The 16,352-nt window shown below is 42.5% G+C and overlaps 1 protein-coding gene across 1 annotated transcript; it reads left to right on the top strand.

Annotated features, from left to right (window-relative positions):
• Positions 1-4,230: 4,230 nt before the first annotated feature.
• On the top strand, positions 4,231-15,953 carry kcnj9 (potassium inwardly rectifying channel subfamily J member 9; the record flags this gene model as incomplete). The annotated part of the gene is made up of 7 exons (XM_083889211.1): positions 4,231-4,528; positions 7,671-7,884; positions 9,893-10,094; positions 11,692-11,884; positions 11,968-12,165; positions 15,352-15,482; positions 15,684-15,953. The coding sequence occupies 7 exons, from the start codon at positions 4,231-4,233 to the stop codon at positions 15,951-15,953; spliced, it is 1,506 nt and encodes a 501-aa protein (XP_083745337.1).
• Between the last annotated feature and the right edge of the window lie 399 nt (positions 15,954-16,352).

Raw genomic sequence — 16,352 nt, 5'->3', positions numbered from 1 at the left:
AGGACGTAACACCGGCCTCAGCGGTGACATGTAGCACCACCTAGAGACCGGAGGGCGAGCTTTAGGTTAGCTGGCGTCAGCGATTAAAGTTTCCCTTGTCAATCGAAAACGTTCACATAGTCTTTTAGTAGTTGTTTTAGTCAACATGGCCTAAAATAAAATTAAAAAAAGTATTTTAAATTCCTTCCTTGGGAGGGTACAAGAGTAGAACACTACTGTGTTCCTGTGTGAAAACACAGCACAATAGGAGCTGGAAGAGAAATACTTCAAATACTACATTAATGATGTGAATTCAGATTAGAAACAGACAATATAAACGAAGTAAAAAAATATATAGGAATAAGAAAGATATAGCTGTAAAAACAAACTAAACTGCACTCCCAATAAGACTTTATTAGTCCTACAATGATTAAAATTGCAAATGCAGTAGAACATGTGTCTGTCTGGAGAGTCCTGTGATGACTTTGAATAAAAGTGTTAGTGGAACATTACTGCCGTATAACAGCCGGAGCTTTTACGTGCATGTTTTATTAATGTCACGTAAACATGTTAATCCGACTAAAATCAAACTAGTCGGAGTCAGACTAACACACATGCTAATGCGATTCATAGTCCGATTACTACTGTATGTGCTTAGTCGGACTGGAGTCAGACTTGGCGTATACGTGTTACGGTATTATATTGATATTATACCGACTGACACTGGATACTTACACGTAAAATGTCATAATATTGCTACAATTATCTGTATACTATATAATACATTTATAATTTTGTAATAAAAAAAATAAAATGTATGTATGTCTATATATATATATAACTATTGTGAAGTTTATATATGTATATAACATTTATTTTTAATTGTATATATACAGGGCCGGCCCAAGGCATAAGCGAACTAAGCCACTGCTTAGGGCCCTGTGACCACTAGAGGGCCCCCAAGAGCAATGAACTCAAAAAAAGACAGAAAAGTTTGGATTGCTGTAGTTTATTTTCGAATTTTTCTCGCCCATTTTTACCAAAGCTTTTTTCAGTTTATACATTGTTGTCAGATGTGATTATTTAACTTTATAAACCATTTGTATTACCTTGTTCCGGGTACCTCTGTTGATTTACATTATTATTGAAGTATTTGTTTGATATTTATTTGTTTATTTTATTTAATGCTGGGGGTTTTTTTTACATATAAAAGTCAAATTTTTGTTTTACAGGAGTGTATTTTGAATCCCCCCCAAAATACACTCATATATATATTTAGTTACATTTAATGACCTTCCACGGCCCACCTGCAGTACCGTCACGGCCCACGAGGGGACCGCGGCCCACACATTGGGGATCCTTTGGCAGATCCTGCTGAGGGTTGAAGAGGAGGAGGGCGTGGCGAGAGTGAAGAGGGGGCGGGGCTGTTGTTGCTGATGATGATGATGATGATGATGATGGTGACAGCATCCTCCACACCTGACTGACTCCGTCAAACGGGCTGAAGATGGAGCTTTCCTCCGCGCCGCCGGGCTTTTATCCTGCTGCCGCCGCCACCATTCCGCATGTCCAGTGTCCGACACATGATCTCCAAACACCGTGATCATCGCAAGTGTTTTCGCCGTGATTCTCCGCCCGATCCCTGCGTGGACGGACGGTGGTGTGTTCGCCTCATACGCACCGAGACTAGGCTGCTCTTTATTTAACACAAGTGGACTCATCTGCTGCTGCTGCTGCTGCGTCGCTGGTAAACACAAGAAATGGGTGTCATCATCGAGCCGAAGCTGCCAATCCCGGCTGTAGCACGGACCACAATCTCGTTTTTCTTATGATCCAACATCTGTGCGCTCCAGGTTTTTCCAGGCTTTCCAGGCTGCTACACTGACCAGGTAAGAAGAGCTGCTGAGCTGACGTTAATCCTCAGCCTCAGCCTTTTTTTTTTCTGGTGTGTTTAATGCGCTCCCTTTAATACTACTAATAATAATAATAACAACAACAGGGATCATTTATGGTCGTCCAATAAACGTCCAATGTAGTGCGTCACCACCATCAGTCTCCACTTGACCAAATGGACGCACATCAGCCAAGGTTACAGTTACAGCAGTGGGGGTTTTGTGTGTGTGTGTGTGGGGGGGGGTGACTCCATTTTACTGTGCAAATGTGCCACAGACACTTTGCCGTGGACATGTCTCTCTCATTTAACTCAGGCTTAGACTTACAGAAGGTGGGACTTATGTAAGTATTCTCAGCAGGCCTGTGTCATCACCATCACACACACACACACACACACACACACACACACACACACACACACACACACACACACACACACACACACACACATCAAGGCTGAAAACACAGCAGTGTAAGTGGCTGGAATGTGCAAGGATGGGACTATGAATATAAATCCTGTCACTGTTTTTTCTGTCCAAAACAATAATAGTAACCTCTTGGTGACCACTCAACGCTGCTCACACCATTCACACCCATTCATTCACACCTTTCATACCCATTCACGCACAGCCGTCAGGAGCTTTCAGTGTCTTGCCCAAGGAATCGAACGCACAACCTTCAAGTTTAAAGACGACCACCGCAGCGCTACTGTCATGGCTCTCAATTGTATTGCAATATTATATCTATATACTGTATCTCTATGTTAGGTTATTGACCCTAAATGGGTGGAGTCTTCCATCGTACCTTCATTTGATTTGTTTACGTAACAAATGCAGGACATACTTTCTCAACGCTCAAAGATGAATTACTGTCTCTAATGTTGTGACTGTAAGTGTAGAAAAATGTTGCAATGCTGCAAAAACATACGCAATTGTTTAAAAATGAAGGAGCGCAAAGATCCAGGCGCCACCTTGTGGTCACGTAAGCCACGCGTCATGAAATATGAGCAAATGTATCCCGTTGCAATCGTCCCTTTAATAGAAATTCATCGTTATTGTGAGATTTTATGAACATGACGCACGACGTATTAGCGTTCTAGCTAACGCATGGTAGTGTATTGGACCAGTACGCTATGATTTGCGGCCGACGCACAAAATGGAACAATTCCAATTAGATTCCAAGAACTAATCATGACGTTAGCATTAACGTGCGTTAAGGCATGACACGTTTCCATGACGACTGACCGGAAAAAGACGCACATGACGTCATGCTTATGTGCCATGACACCGGAGTCCATGCACCGTTTACTAGTTAGCTCCGTTAGCGGCTTTAGCTCCTTTTAGCGTCGGTTAGCGTGCCTACAGTGGAACTGGAGCGGTCTGTTTATTAAACGAAAAGAGCAGCGCTACAAATAACTAGCGTACCTGTGTTACTGCGTATGTGTGCCTTTGTTTTTAAAGTTTAGCATTCCTTTAGAGACTCATTTTAACAACCTGGAGTCACACAAAAATGACGTCGCGCGCTCCTTTTTCCAGTCAGCTGTCATGGAAACGTGTTGATGCGTTAACGTTTGACAGCGCTAGTTAGCATACATGAACCATATATTCAACCGTTTGCGCAAATGTATCAATTTCACCGGCGTAAACAACTCTAGAAGCATGCTTCATCACTCGGTTTCATTCATGAGGCTAATGTTTGGCAGATGATACCTCACCTATTTCTTTTTAATTTGTTTGAATAACATTAAATATGTCCGTACAAGCCATACAAATGCTCATTTGCACTTGCCGTAAAGTGCTTCTACGTTGTAACGTAAAGAAAATCACTTGATTTCATTCCGCACCGAACCCCCGCTGCTTGGTCACTGCTGTGCTCCCTCGCCCATTACCAGTATGCTAAAATAAAATCCTGGCTAGAACACTGGGTATATTATGTTGTTCCATTCATTAAAACCCCACATTTATTCTCCCATCATATGTCCAGCAGGGAGGCCAGCAGCATGGGCATCTGAATGCCTTTTTGTGTCACACAGATTTAGCTTCGTCAGGATGAGTCTCATGAACTCATCCTGTATCGTGATGAATATTAAGAATTTATTTTTATAAATGAATATTGAACTAACCCTAACCCTAACCCATAACATCTAATCCTAACAAAGACGATCAATGATCGGCCTCAGTGCAGCGAGATCTCATTTTCTTTTTAAAAATATGTGATCAATTTATGTGTCTTTTTTGTTCCTTTGTGCAGGCGGCGATCAAGCAAACAAATGGTCCAATCAATAGCCAGTGGACTGAGTCTGCCATAGGGAGGACACTGACAACACGCTAACACGGTCGGCACACACACGCACAGTCGATGGCGCTGGAGAACTCGGTCTTCCCCTCCCGGCCCGACTCCCTCTCGCTCCCCGTGGAGGAGAAGGGGGACGGCGAAGATGTGGAGGTGGCCACCGAGGCCACGGCCTCCGCGGGAGTCTTCAACGTATCGGAGGAACTGGGCCACGTCGTCACCACGGAGACGGCGCCCTCCCCTCCGCCCGTGGCCAAGGTCAACAGGTCGTTCCAGGCCAAGCTGGCCGAGCGGGAGGCCAACGCCAATCAGCCCAGGAAGAAGACCCAGGGGGCGGAGAAGGAGCGTGGGCGATTCGGGTGGGGTGAGTGATGCTGGATGTCATCTCCTGTCCTTGATGGCTCCTCTGCATTGTTTAGTTCCTTAATTTAATTCTGAAAGACTTGTGTGTAATTATTGGGAACAGAAAAGTGGATCTTGTGTATTATTCTCTAAGACACATAGGTTGGCACAGCTGTTCTTCTGAGTACACTGTATTTCATCCCAAACTTTAACCATAACTAGTTAATGCCTGATCCCTAAAATTCACTGTTTGTAGAATGGAGTTTGTGATATTTGTATCGGACACAAGATTGTGATATGGAACACAAGATTGTGATGTCGGACACTAGTTTGTGATATCGGACACTAGTTTGTGATATCGGACACAAGTTTGTATTATCGGTATCGGACACAAGTTTGTGTTATCGGTATCGGACACAAGTTTGCGATATCTGTATCGGACACAAGTTTGCGATAACGGTATCAGACACAAGTTTGCAATAACGATATCGGACACAATATTGTGTTATCGTATCGGACACAGGCTTGTGATATCGGTATCGGTCACAAGTTTGTGTTATCGGTATCGGACACAAGTTTGTGATATCGGTATAGGACACAAGTTTGTGTTATCAGACGCAAGTTTGTGATATCGGTATCGGACACAAGTTTGTGTTATCAGACGCAAGTTTGTGATATCGGTATCGGACACAAGTTTGTGATATCGGACACAAGTTTGTGATATCGGACACAAGTTTGTGATATCGGTATCGGACACAAGTTTGTGATATCGGACACAAGTTTGTGATATCGGAATCGGACACAAGCTTGTGCTAACGGTATCGGACACAAGTTTGTGAGATAACGGTATCGGACACAAGCTTGTATTATCGGTATCGGACACAAGTTTGTGATAACGGTATCGGACACAAGTTTGTGATAACGGTATCCGACACAAGTTTGAGATAAAGTATCGGATACAAGTTTGTGATAACGGTATCGGACACAAGTTTGTGATAACGGTATCGGACACAAGTTTGTGATAACGGTATCGGACACAAGTTTGTGATAACGGTACCGGACACAAGTTTGTGATATAGGAATCGGACACTAGTTTCTGCCACAGGAATCGGACACTAGTTTCTGCCACAGGTATCGGACACAAGATTGTGATAACGGTATCGGACACAAGTTTGTGATAACGGTATCCGACACAAGTTTGAGATAAAGTATCGGATACAAGTTTGTGATAACGGTATGGGACACAAGTTTGTGATAACGGTACCGGACACAAGTTTGTGATATAGGAATCGGACACTAGTTTCTGCCACAGGAATCGGACACTAGTTTCTGCCACAGGTATCGGACACAAGTTTGTGCTAACGGTATCGGACATGTTTGTGATATTGGAATCGGACACAAGTTTGTGATAATAGTATCAACACAAAAAAGTTGCTATCGTCCATCCATAACCCTAACCCTTACCACAAGTCAAATCTTAGTCTACCGCTTTATCCTCCACATGACGGTTGCGGGGGTCGCTCGTTCCAATCCCAGCTGACACGGTCCTGACAAAGTCAGTCTTTAGGCCAGGCCTGCCTTGCTTGTGAATCTCGTCTCGTTTTGAGTTGTGCTGCAGTCAGTGACTCACTCTTCAAACATTCACTATTTTCTCCCCTCTCCTGATTTCTCCTCTTAGCTGTACATTCTTCTGAAAGAACAAACATATAAAAAAAATAAATCAATCAAAATAAACCGTAAGAGGAAACAGGAAACGGTGGCGTCCCGAGTGTTTGCAGGTGTAGTGTAATGTAGTGTAAAGCGGCTTTGAATGGTCATCAGGACGAGAAAAGCATTATATCGATACAAAACATTGACCAAGACGTCAGACTATTGCTGGACTCGCATGTGCATGTTAGCTCAAACATTACGCAGACCAGGCAGAGCTCTCGGGCAATGTTCTTCTCCCCGTTACTGATGGGTTTTTGTTGGACAAAGTGCACCCACCAATGGTGAACATCACCATCGCCATCACTTTGGCAACGTTAGTGACTCTCGCTAATGTAGTTAGCCTCCTATATCTACCTCGATAACAAGTGTTGACACGTCAAATGAGTCCAGGGTAAGGACTCGGGTACTCTTCAGGGTTCCCACAGGAACCACCTACTGCTACTGCTAGAGTCGTAATTAGCAGAGATGTCTCTCTCCCCGCCGTTGACGTGAGATTCCATGCAGAACAACGTGCGAGTAAAGTCAAGCAAGAGAGAGCAAATGCAGGAAATGCAGATTCAAAGATCTGAGTCTCGCCAAAGAAAATTACAAAGACCAAGATCCCAAGGACAATCACTTGTCCAGATGCAGATTGTGCTGCAGATCAATAAAAGTGGACGACCATGGGCTCTTACAAGTTGTCTCTGGCTGGGGGATCAGGGTACCTGGCCTCGAACCAGAAGCCTTTCAGTCACAAGCCAAGTTCTCGTTCTGCTTGGTGGATATATTAATATATTATTAATGCATTTTACTTGTAGCACTTCATTTAAACGACTTCTCACGGCACGTTTACAGTTGCCTCACACGCTGGGAACCACCGCCTTTGATATTGATTTATATGACCACTTCAGGATATCCAGCGCTGTTGTCAGTGTACAAGACAAAACACCAGAATAGATTCATTTCCCCCGTGTTCTAATCTCAGTTTTGGCTGGGTGCACCCACAGTCAGAAAGACAATAAATCATCAGCAGTTGCCCTCTGGGTTGTCGAGTATCTATAGTCCAATGCTGTAGCTTTACTTTTTCCAGTGTTTGATGTCCTGTTGCACTTCATCTGCTCTCATTTCCTCTCCCGTCTCTTTTCATTCCTCTCGTCCTTTGTTCCTCCTCTGTGTAGATTTGTGTGCTGGCACCTCCCTGTGTTTATCTTACAATCTCCCCACGTGCCTTCATTCACCTGGCGTTCCTCCGACTGCAGTCTTCACTTCAAAGCAAAACAAAGTTGAGAAAGGCGGCTTTGTGTTTGTGTTTTTTTTAAAGTTTCCTACAGGGGCTTTTTGAAGGATTTCTCCTGCAGCTCGCATTATGAAATCGCAAGACTCGTAAAGATTCGTGCAGATGTGCTGTGTCACTAATTCAAACGTATATCCCTCCTTTCGTTTTTCACATGTGACCCCTCGTGGCTCTCCCGTAGCCCGGACTCGGCGTAAGAGGCAGCGCTACGTGGAGAAAAACGGTCGATGCAACGTGCAGCACGGCAACATGCGCGAGACTTACCGCTACCTGACCGACATCTTCACCACACTGGTGGACCTCAACTGGCGCTGCTCGCTCTTCGTCTTCGTCATGGCCTACGCTGTCACATGGCTCTTCTTTGGCGCCATCTGGTACCTCATAGCTTACTGCAGGTAAGAGTCATGCAAAGGATGGGTTATTGATGGTTGTTTTTCCAATAAATTTCTGATTTTTCAGCTTCTTAAATGTGAATATTTTCTGGTTTCTTTGCATCCTTTAAGGTATGCACCATGAAAAAAAGTATAGGAAAAATAATTTATCTGCAATTAGCCCTTACAGTATTTCAAATACAGTCCTCTACCAAACGATCGAGACGTCTGTTCATAATAAAAGTACAACATTCAGAGAAGTTCACAATAAGTTAAATGTATTGATCAATAAATTAATCATTTTAACAACACTAACCCCCCCCCCCCCCCAATTTTACCAACATTAGCTGGCTTCTCTACCTTTACCATAAAATGACTAGTCAACTGTTTGGTAGAGCATGTTTTGAAAAAAATATTTACCCTTATAAGACTTATATTTGTTGAATTAAGTTACATAATTCTGAAAATAACTCCTCTGAAACGATAATATGAAAAGTCTGGAATTTTACTGTGAAAGTCTGGAAAAACAGTTTAGCTCATAGTCAAATTTTAGTCTGTACAAATTCACAAAGCATTTTAAAATATGTGATATATTCGAAGAAAAGAGAATAAATACTTTTAATGATACGATTTTGCGATTGCCATTCATTCATGTATAAAAATTAGAGGTGGGCACTAGATTAACGCGCGGTAAAACACACGTTAGCGCGCGTTAAAACACACATTAGCGCGCGTTATCGCACAACGCCATTTCCATGACAACTGACCGGACGCGTGTGACGTCGTGTTCACGTGCCGTGACACCGGAGCCCAGGCGCCGTTTAGCAGTTAGCTCCATTAGCTGTGTTAGCTCCTTTAGTGCCGGTTAGCGCGCCTACAGTCGAACTGGAGCGGTCTGTTTTATTAAACGAAAAGAGCAGCGCTACAAATAACCAGCGTTCTGCGTATGTGTGCCTCTGTTTTTAAAGTTTAGCGTTACTTTCGAGACTCATTTTAACAATCGGGAGTCACGTAAACATGACGTAACGCGCGTCTTTTTCCGGTCGGTCGTCATGGAAAAAGGCGTCATGCGTTAACGCACGTTAACGTTGACGCCGTTAACGTGCCCACTACTAATAAAAATACAGAAAGAAATTTCAATTTTTAGTCGGGGAAAGGGTCAAGCACACTGTATGGAAAATTAAACCGAAACATGTGCGATGGGTTTCAAATTATTCCCCCACACTAATCACATCCTTCTTAAAATAACCTTTAAATAAATGATCAAAAATCCACAAGTGACCAGCACTGCAAGACTTTTCTGCGACGACAGCGGGAAAACCCCCCCCCCCGAAAAAACCCATTTGTTATTGAGACAGTCAGATGACAAAGCAGTATTAATATTACACCGTATTTCATCATGACGCTCTTCCTCTCGGCTAGATGTGTCTGCTGGAGCTCCACTCTAATTAGCTAACGTGTTCGTCTCGTAAAAAAAACGTGACCTTTTTTTATATCGATTACTTGGGGGGGGGGGCCACGTTAAGTGGTGCCAGAGCGGCGTCGCTGCTGCTGCAGCTGCACCTTCCTTTGGTCACCAACACGGGTCAATGGAAGTCATAGATTATATTAAAAAAATGCCGAACACCACTCTCATTAATTAGCCTGATCCTGTCCTGTGTGGCTGAATCTGTGTTAATCAGGCACATTAGCACAGTGTAGAGTTTGGAGTGTGTGTCATGACGTGTGATGGGAGGACGTAGATTTGTACTGCATCACAGGGAAAGTGACAGATTAGTGTGCTTCAATAGGATGAATGAGATTACACATTAGTGCAGATGGTAAATATAAAAAAGCACAGCTCAAAGGAGACGGTAAATAAAAGAAGGCAGCTTTGAGGCGTCTCAGCACACACCCTGTATACTTCCTCACCTCCTTTCTAAAAATATAAATCTTCTCACTCTCTGTCTATTTTTTGACATAATAACACCCACGCTGTCACCCTCCCCCCCTCCTTCCATTTCTCTCACATTCTCTCCTTTTCTTTCCCAAGGGGCGATCTGGACCATCTGGAGGACGAGACGTGGACGCCGTGCGTCAACAACGTCAACGGCTTCATCTCCGCCTTCCTCTTCTCCATCGAGACGGAGACGACCATCGGCTACGGCCACCGCGTCATCACTGACCAGTGTCCAGTGGGCACCATGCTGCTGCTGCTGCAAGCCATACTGGGATCAATGGTCAACGCTTTCATGGTGAGCACAGATGGAGAAATGGTGTCTATGTTTTTGGTTCAGTAATCCTGAAAATGGATGTGCACGGATAAGTTTTCGGTTGAAAATGAAACATTAGTTTCCTCTCTTTACCAATTCCGATATCAGTCTGTTACAGTCATTTTAGAAAAATAGCTGTTCAGTAGGGGTGGGGGTAAGATATGAGCTTAAAATTGAATCAACGTATATCACAATAATGACATTTGTGACAATATTTCATAGACTTTGAGGAAAAACTGGGTCCTTTGCTTTGCTTTGCTTCTACAACTGTTTAAAGTGAGTTCTCTATAGGTTCTGAGCAAGACTAACTAGGTTTTGTTTCGCACATTGATATCTACTAGCATACTGGAAATCCAACTTTTTTATTGTAAAGTTTTAGAAAAATTTCAAGTTAAAAGTCTCACATTAGCACTTTTTAAAATCGGAAAAAATCCCAAATTCGAGATGTAATAAAAACAAATGTCTCCATAAGTTCTGGAAAACACTGACTAGGTTGTATTCTGCACATTGATATCTACTAGCATACTGAAAATGAGACGTTTTTATTGTATAGTTTTAGAGGAATGTCAAGTTAAATGTCTCACATTAGCAATTTTTTTTTTATTTTTTTTTTAAATCGGGAAAAAAATCCCAACTTTGAGATGTAATAAAAACAAATGTCTCCATAAATTCTGGGAAAGACTGACTAGGTTGTGTTCCGCACATTAATATCTACTAGCATACTGAAAAGCAGACGTTTTTGTTGTATAGTTTCAAAGAAATTTTAAACTAAAAGTCTCACATTCACACCTTTTAAAACAAAGTCTCACATTGGCACTTTTTTAAATTGAAAAATTGAAACAACAAATGTCTCCATAAGTTCTGATAAAGAACTGCTGCTTATGACATCTATGACTACTAGCATACTGGGAATAAGACGTTTTTACTGTACAGTTTAACAGACATTTCAAATTAAAAGTCTCATATTGGCACATTTTTTATGGAAAAACAACCGTCAAATTTGAGATGGAATAAAAAGTGTCCAATCAGTTAAATGAAAAAAAGAGGGATAAAAAAAGCACGTATTAATTTTTTTAACGTGACGAGAGTGAACGCCTGAATGCCACGCGGACAAAATGACGCTAATTCCGTGCAGATGGTGTTCCATCTGAAAACAAATATGCTAATGTGGCTGGATTTTTTTTTTTTGCACCACATAAGCACTCCTTTGATGAGGATTAATCCACACATTGACGTCCAGGCAGAATCATGTTTATGCATGTCTGTGAGCTGGAAACGTGCCACATCAGCATCTGATGGAAAGGTGGGCTGTTTTACTAAGCACAAAAATGAGACTGAGGGGGTCAATACAGTTTTTAACCTCGCAAAACAGAAATAGGAATCTCCATTGACCTGTATTAAATGTTTCTAATTCCATTCTTGAGCACTATTCTGTTGTTTGGTTGATGTATGAAGGAGTCGTTCTAAAAAAAAACCAAGATACCTATTTCTGTGCCAGTTCTGTGCAAATAGAACCCTGAGATTTGAGCAGAGTCTCAGTTCTCTCTCTTTCCATTTCCCCCCTCCTCAAACGTTCCAGGTGGGCTGCATGTTCGTGAAGATCTCGCAGCCCAACAAACGCGCCGAGACGCTGGTGTTCTCCAAGCACGCCGTCATCTCCCTGAGAGACGACAAGCTCTGCCTCATGTTCAGAGTTGGCGACCTGCGCAGCTCGCACATCGTCGGGGCCAACATGAGGGCCAAGCTCATCAAGTCCAAACAGACTCAGGAAGGTATTTGACTCTTTCGCAGAAGAATAATCATGATATGAACACTTTATATACCTTTAATACACATTTTTTTTGTTGTTCTTCAGGTGAGTTCATCCCTCTGGACCAGACGGACATCAGCGTGGGCTTCGAGACGGGCGACGATCGGCTCTTCCTCGTCTCGCCGCTGGTGATTTCCCACGAGATCGACATGCACTCGGCGTTCTGGGACATGTCTCAGGCTCAGCTGGAGAAGGAGGACTTTGAGATTGTGGTCATTCTGGAGGGAATGGTGGAGGCCACTGGTGAGGAAAAGAATCAGTCTGTGTAAAAAAAAAAGAATATGTTAAAGGTGCATTATGTAATAAATCTAAAGCAACTGGCCATAAAATCCTCCTAATATGTCACAGAGACTCAGGAATAATGTTCATATAACAAACTGAACTCACCAACAACAACAGTACAGACAAAATATTTGCATTAAAAAATATATTTTGCAGACTGCAAATCATGTTTATGTTTTGAAATCATGATTTGGCATGTGGCGCCACCTACCGCCGTCTACCAATCATTGCAGTCAGTCTCAGCTGCCGAGCATTTGAATGTAGTAAACGTTTTTGGCCACATTCTTACATATGGCACCTTTAAATGTGAAATGTAGTCTTAGCCTGGTCGTTTTGTGCAAGAAAACATTAAGTAAACAAAATAATGCAAATATCCAAAATAGGAATTGCAACATAAATTGAGCAGGAGTAGGTGTCCATGTTTGCATAGGACAGGATAGGTGCAGTGAATGAATGAATGAATGAATGAATGAATATGTGCTTACACAAACAGAAAATAAACCTCTGATAACGATCACTTTTTCAAATTTACGATGCCAAAGTCTACACACACACACATAACACCGCGTAAAATATATGTTTTTATTCCATGAAGGGTTTGTGTGATTAAGTGTTATTGTACCGTAAAGCTAACACACACACACTATATTGTACATTTAGAGATGTGATGCCACCGCAGTTTGATTTAACTGTAAAATTAGAACGGTCTCAGTGCAGCGTATTGTAAATTCATGTTGAGGGTTTTTTTTTGCTGCAACATCAGAAATAAGCATTAGGGGATTAATCTTGCAGATGCATGGATCTATTATATCTGATGTAATACCATCAGTGACCAGGCCCAGTAAAAAAAAAAAGTGTCCATTAGAAAATGAAATTTCTCTCCTCCAGCATGTCTGAGTTTTTTGTGTGGTGTGTGCTGTTGTTGTTTTAAAGCTCTTCATCTTCATGTCAGTGCTTTAGAGTTATGATGTTGTTACCGTGGAGGAAATATAGACCGTATTTATTAGAGGGGAAACAGATCTGGGAGAGAAATCATGGAAGAAATGGAACCACGGACGAAAGTCTTTGCGATCGATTTCACGAGAAGAAAATTAAAGCTGCAGTAGGCAAGATCGCTCGCTGCTCGCAGCGTCGTGTGTTTTGATTGATGCTACTGTACAGCAGAAGTCTACTTCTCTCTTAGGTCATGTGATTTGCATTGTGCTGAAAAGTTATTATGGGATTATTGATCGATCGTTCCCAAAATGCGTTAGCTTCCCCAGCCTATAAAAGGTGTTAGCATGGCGTAAATCATCAGGTGACTGCTCAAACCTGCGTTGTTGTGTCGTATTTGCTCGTAGGTTTTGGTTTGGATTTGGGAACACCGCTCACTCTGATCACACCAAACTCCATAGACAAAATCAGTGTTTTTAGCATACGTAGACATGGGAGCTAACGGGCTTCTGGAGCCTCATTTTAGTTAAATTGTGGTTTGTGACTCCCGATTGAGTTGAAAATGAGTCTCTAAAGCAGGGGTTCTCAAATTTTTGATACCTGAGGGCTAATTTAGGAACCCAACATTGGACTGAGGGCCGCCAAAGGAAAAAAAACAGAAAGAAATCTCATTTGTAATAATTTTAATGACCAGATTGCAGTTCTACAGTTAACGTTAAGTAATATAAGCGTTAATATAATGTAATTTAAGCATTAATATAATAACGCTTTATTTAACATGTTACCATATATTTACTGGGTAAATAGCTAGTAATTGGGGGCTGTAGCTACCTGCTTATTACCAGCTTATAACCCAATAATACACTATAATTCACCAGGAAACCAGGTAAATACCCAGTATTTTTGTTTACACTTATTGGTCTGTATCCAGTAATGTCCAATAAACATTTAACAAGCTTAGTAGCTCCTGGATTAAAACTATCAACTGTAATTCATTGCGGGCCACCAGAAATGTTTCTGTGGGCCGCCATTGGCCCCCGGGCCGCACTCTGAGAACCAATGCTCTAAAGTAACGCTAAAGTTTAAAAACAGAGGCACACATACGCAGTATACACAGGTACGCTGGTTATTTGTAGCGCTGCTCTTTTCGTTTAATAAACAGACCACTCCAGTTCGACAGTAGGCGCGCTAACGTCGCTAACAGCGCTAAAGGAGCTAACTGGTAAACGGTGCCTGTAACGACTACGTTACAAGTGACCAGGCTGTTTCCTGCTCAGACTCTGACAAAGCCGTGTTTATCTCGAGCCTTTTCATCCCATTCCCTTCTTGGCTTCTGTCAAATTCCGTGCCCGCGGGTTTTAATGCACTCACAGCTGCTCCTCCCCGTTTGGCGCGGGAGTCAGTGCATCAGAGCTCATCATGATGCGTCTCCACGATGTAAAGCTGGCTCCTCCAAATATCGATTTCCTCAGTTTTGGAGTCGCAGTGGAGAGTTACAACAAAAGAGCTGACAGCCATAACTCTGCTGCAGGGAATATTCATGTGAGAGACAGCTCGCCTGTTACACGGCTGGAAATTCATCATCGGGAGTTTTCGGCGTGGTGGTAGTTTTCATTTTTTAAAGGGGACATATTATGCAAAATCAACTTAAAAAATATATAATTTTAATACTTATATTTGGGACTCTGGAGGCCCTATGAGTAGGTAAAGTGTGAAAAAAGATGACTCACTCGTGTTTTAGTGGTCTGGGAGATAAAGATAGTATCTGGAAGAGCGGAAGTCGTCGGTGTTCTATTCTTGGCTGCACAGTGCAGCACAGAGTTCTACACAAACTTCCAGCCTCAGAGGATTTACATTTTTTATATGACGGCAATGTGCCGGCTAGAGTCGGCAAATGATGGTTTTTCCAAATGCTAACTGCTGTTAGCTGCCGGAGCCTCAGTGACTCTGACGTAGTTTCCTGTGTCTCATTTGCATATTTAAAGAGACAGGCACTCAAAAGCGAGCGTTCTGAACAGGGCTGTTTTGGCAGAGTGATTGAACTGCTGTGGTGCTTCATCCTAGGTTCACGTGTAGAGTCCTAGCTCAGCACAAACCATACCAGTTTGTTTCCTCCGATATGTAAATATAGGCGGTTGAATCCATGTTGCTTGACACAGTGTGGATTGTGAATGCATGCACTCACCTCATCAGTTTGTGTACGTGTTTGTGCAGGAATGACGTGCCAGGCGAGGAGCTCCTATCTAGCGGAAGAGGTGCTGTGGGGTCACAGGTTCAGCCCAATGATGTCTCTGGCAGAGGGTTTCTTTGACATCGACTACGGAGCCTTTCATCACACGTTTGAGGTAGGGGTCAAAGTGTCTTCATTGTTCCTTGAGCGGTACGATAATCGACATTTTGATGAAGAAATGAAGGCGCTCTGAAGTAAACAGTCCCTGACAGTTTTACTCACGGGGCGTCACTACTTCTTGTTTTCCTCACGCTTTTTTTTTTTTCCAAAATAGCTGGTGATTAATTTCTCAAAACCGTGTTTCCCCTCCCCTAAGGTGGACACGCCCTCCTGCTCAGCACGGGAGCTCTCATTGGCCGCCGCCAGGCTGGACGCTCACCTCTACTGGTCGATCTCCAGCAGGCTGGACGAAGAGCCCACGCTGACCAACCAGGCGGCCAAGCAGCCGGACAGCGGCTCGGCCGACGGCAAAGGCGGCGAGCCCAAGTTCATCGTCGGGGAGATGACCGACATTCAGGAGCAAACTGGGGGACTGGGGGAGTTGAACGGCAGCGTCGCCACCAACCAATCAGAATCAGAGGCCTGAGAACAGAGAATGTTTACAAAGACCTTCAGTGTATCACCACGACACCGCAGTTAGTGTTTGTAGAGCTTTAATTTGAATACTGGACTCTGCACTTCTTGCAGTTATAGGCCATATCTTTATGGGGCGCCGTTTGTAAAGTTGCTGTATTTTAACCCCAAACAATGATAAAAATAAATGCAAGTGTATTTGCTAATTAATTAATTATATATATGTATATACATGTATATACATATATATATGTATTTATTTATTTATTAATTTGTTTATTTATTTTTTAGTTTAATTAGTTTATTTATTTTTTAGTGGGCACATTGCAAACATTTAACAATTATATTTAACCATCGTTTAAAGTTTATTATAATTTCGATTTCGATTATCTTTTTATTTATTGTTTTAACT

The sequence above is a fragment of the Microchirus variegatus genome (genome assembly GCF_963457635.1).
Source record: "Microchirus variegatus genome assembly, chromosome: 5".
NCBI lineage: Eukaryota > Metazoa > Chordata > Actinopteri > Pleuronectiformes > Soleidae > Microchirus > Microchirus variegatus.
The sequence above is the reverse complement of the archived record's forward strand: the minus strand, read 5'-3'. Positions and strand labels throughout refer to the sequence as shown.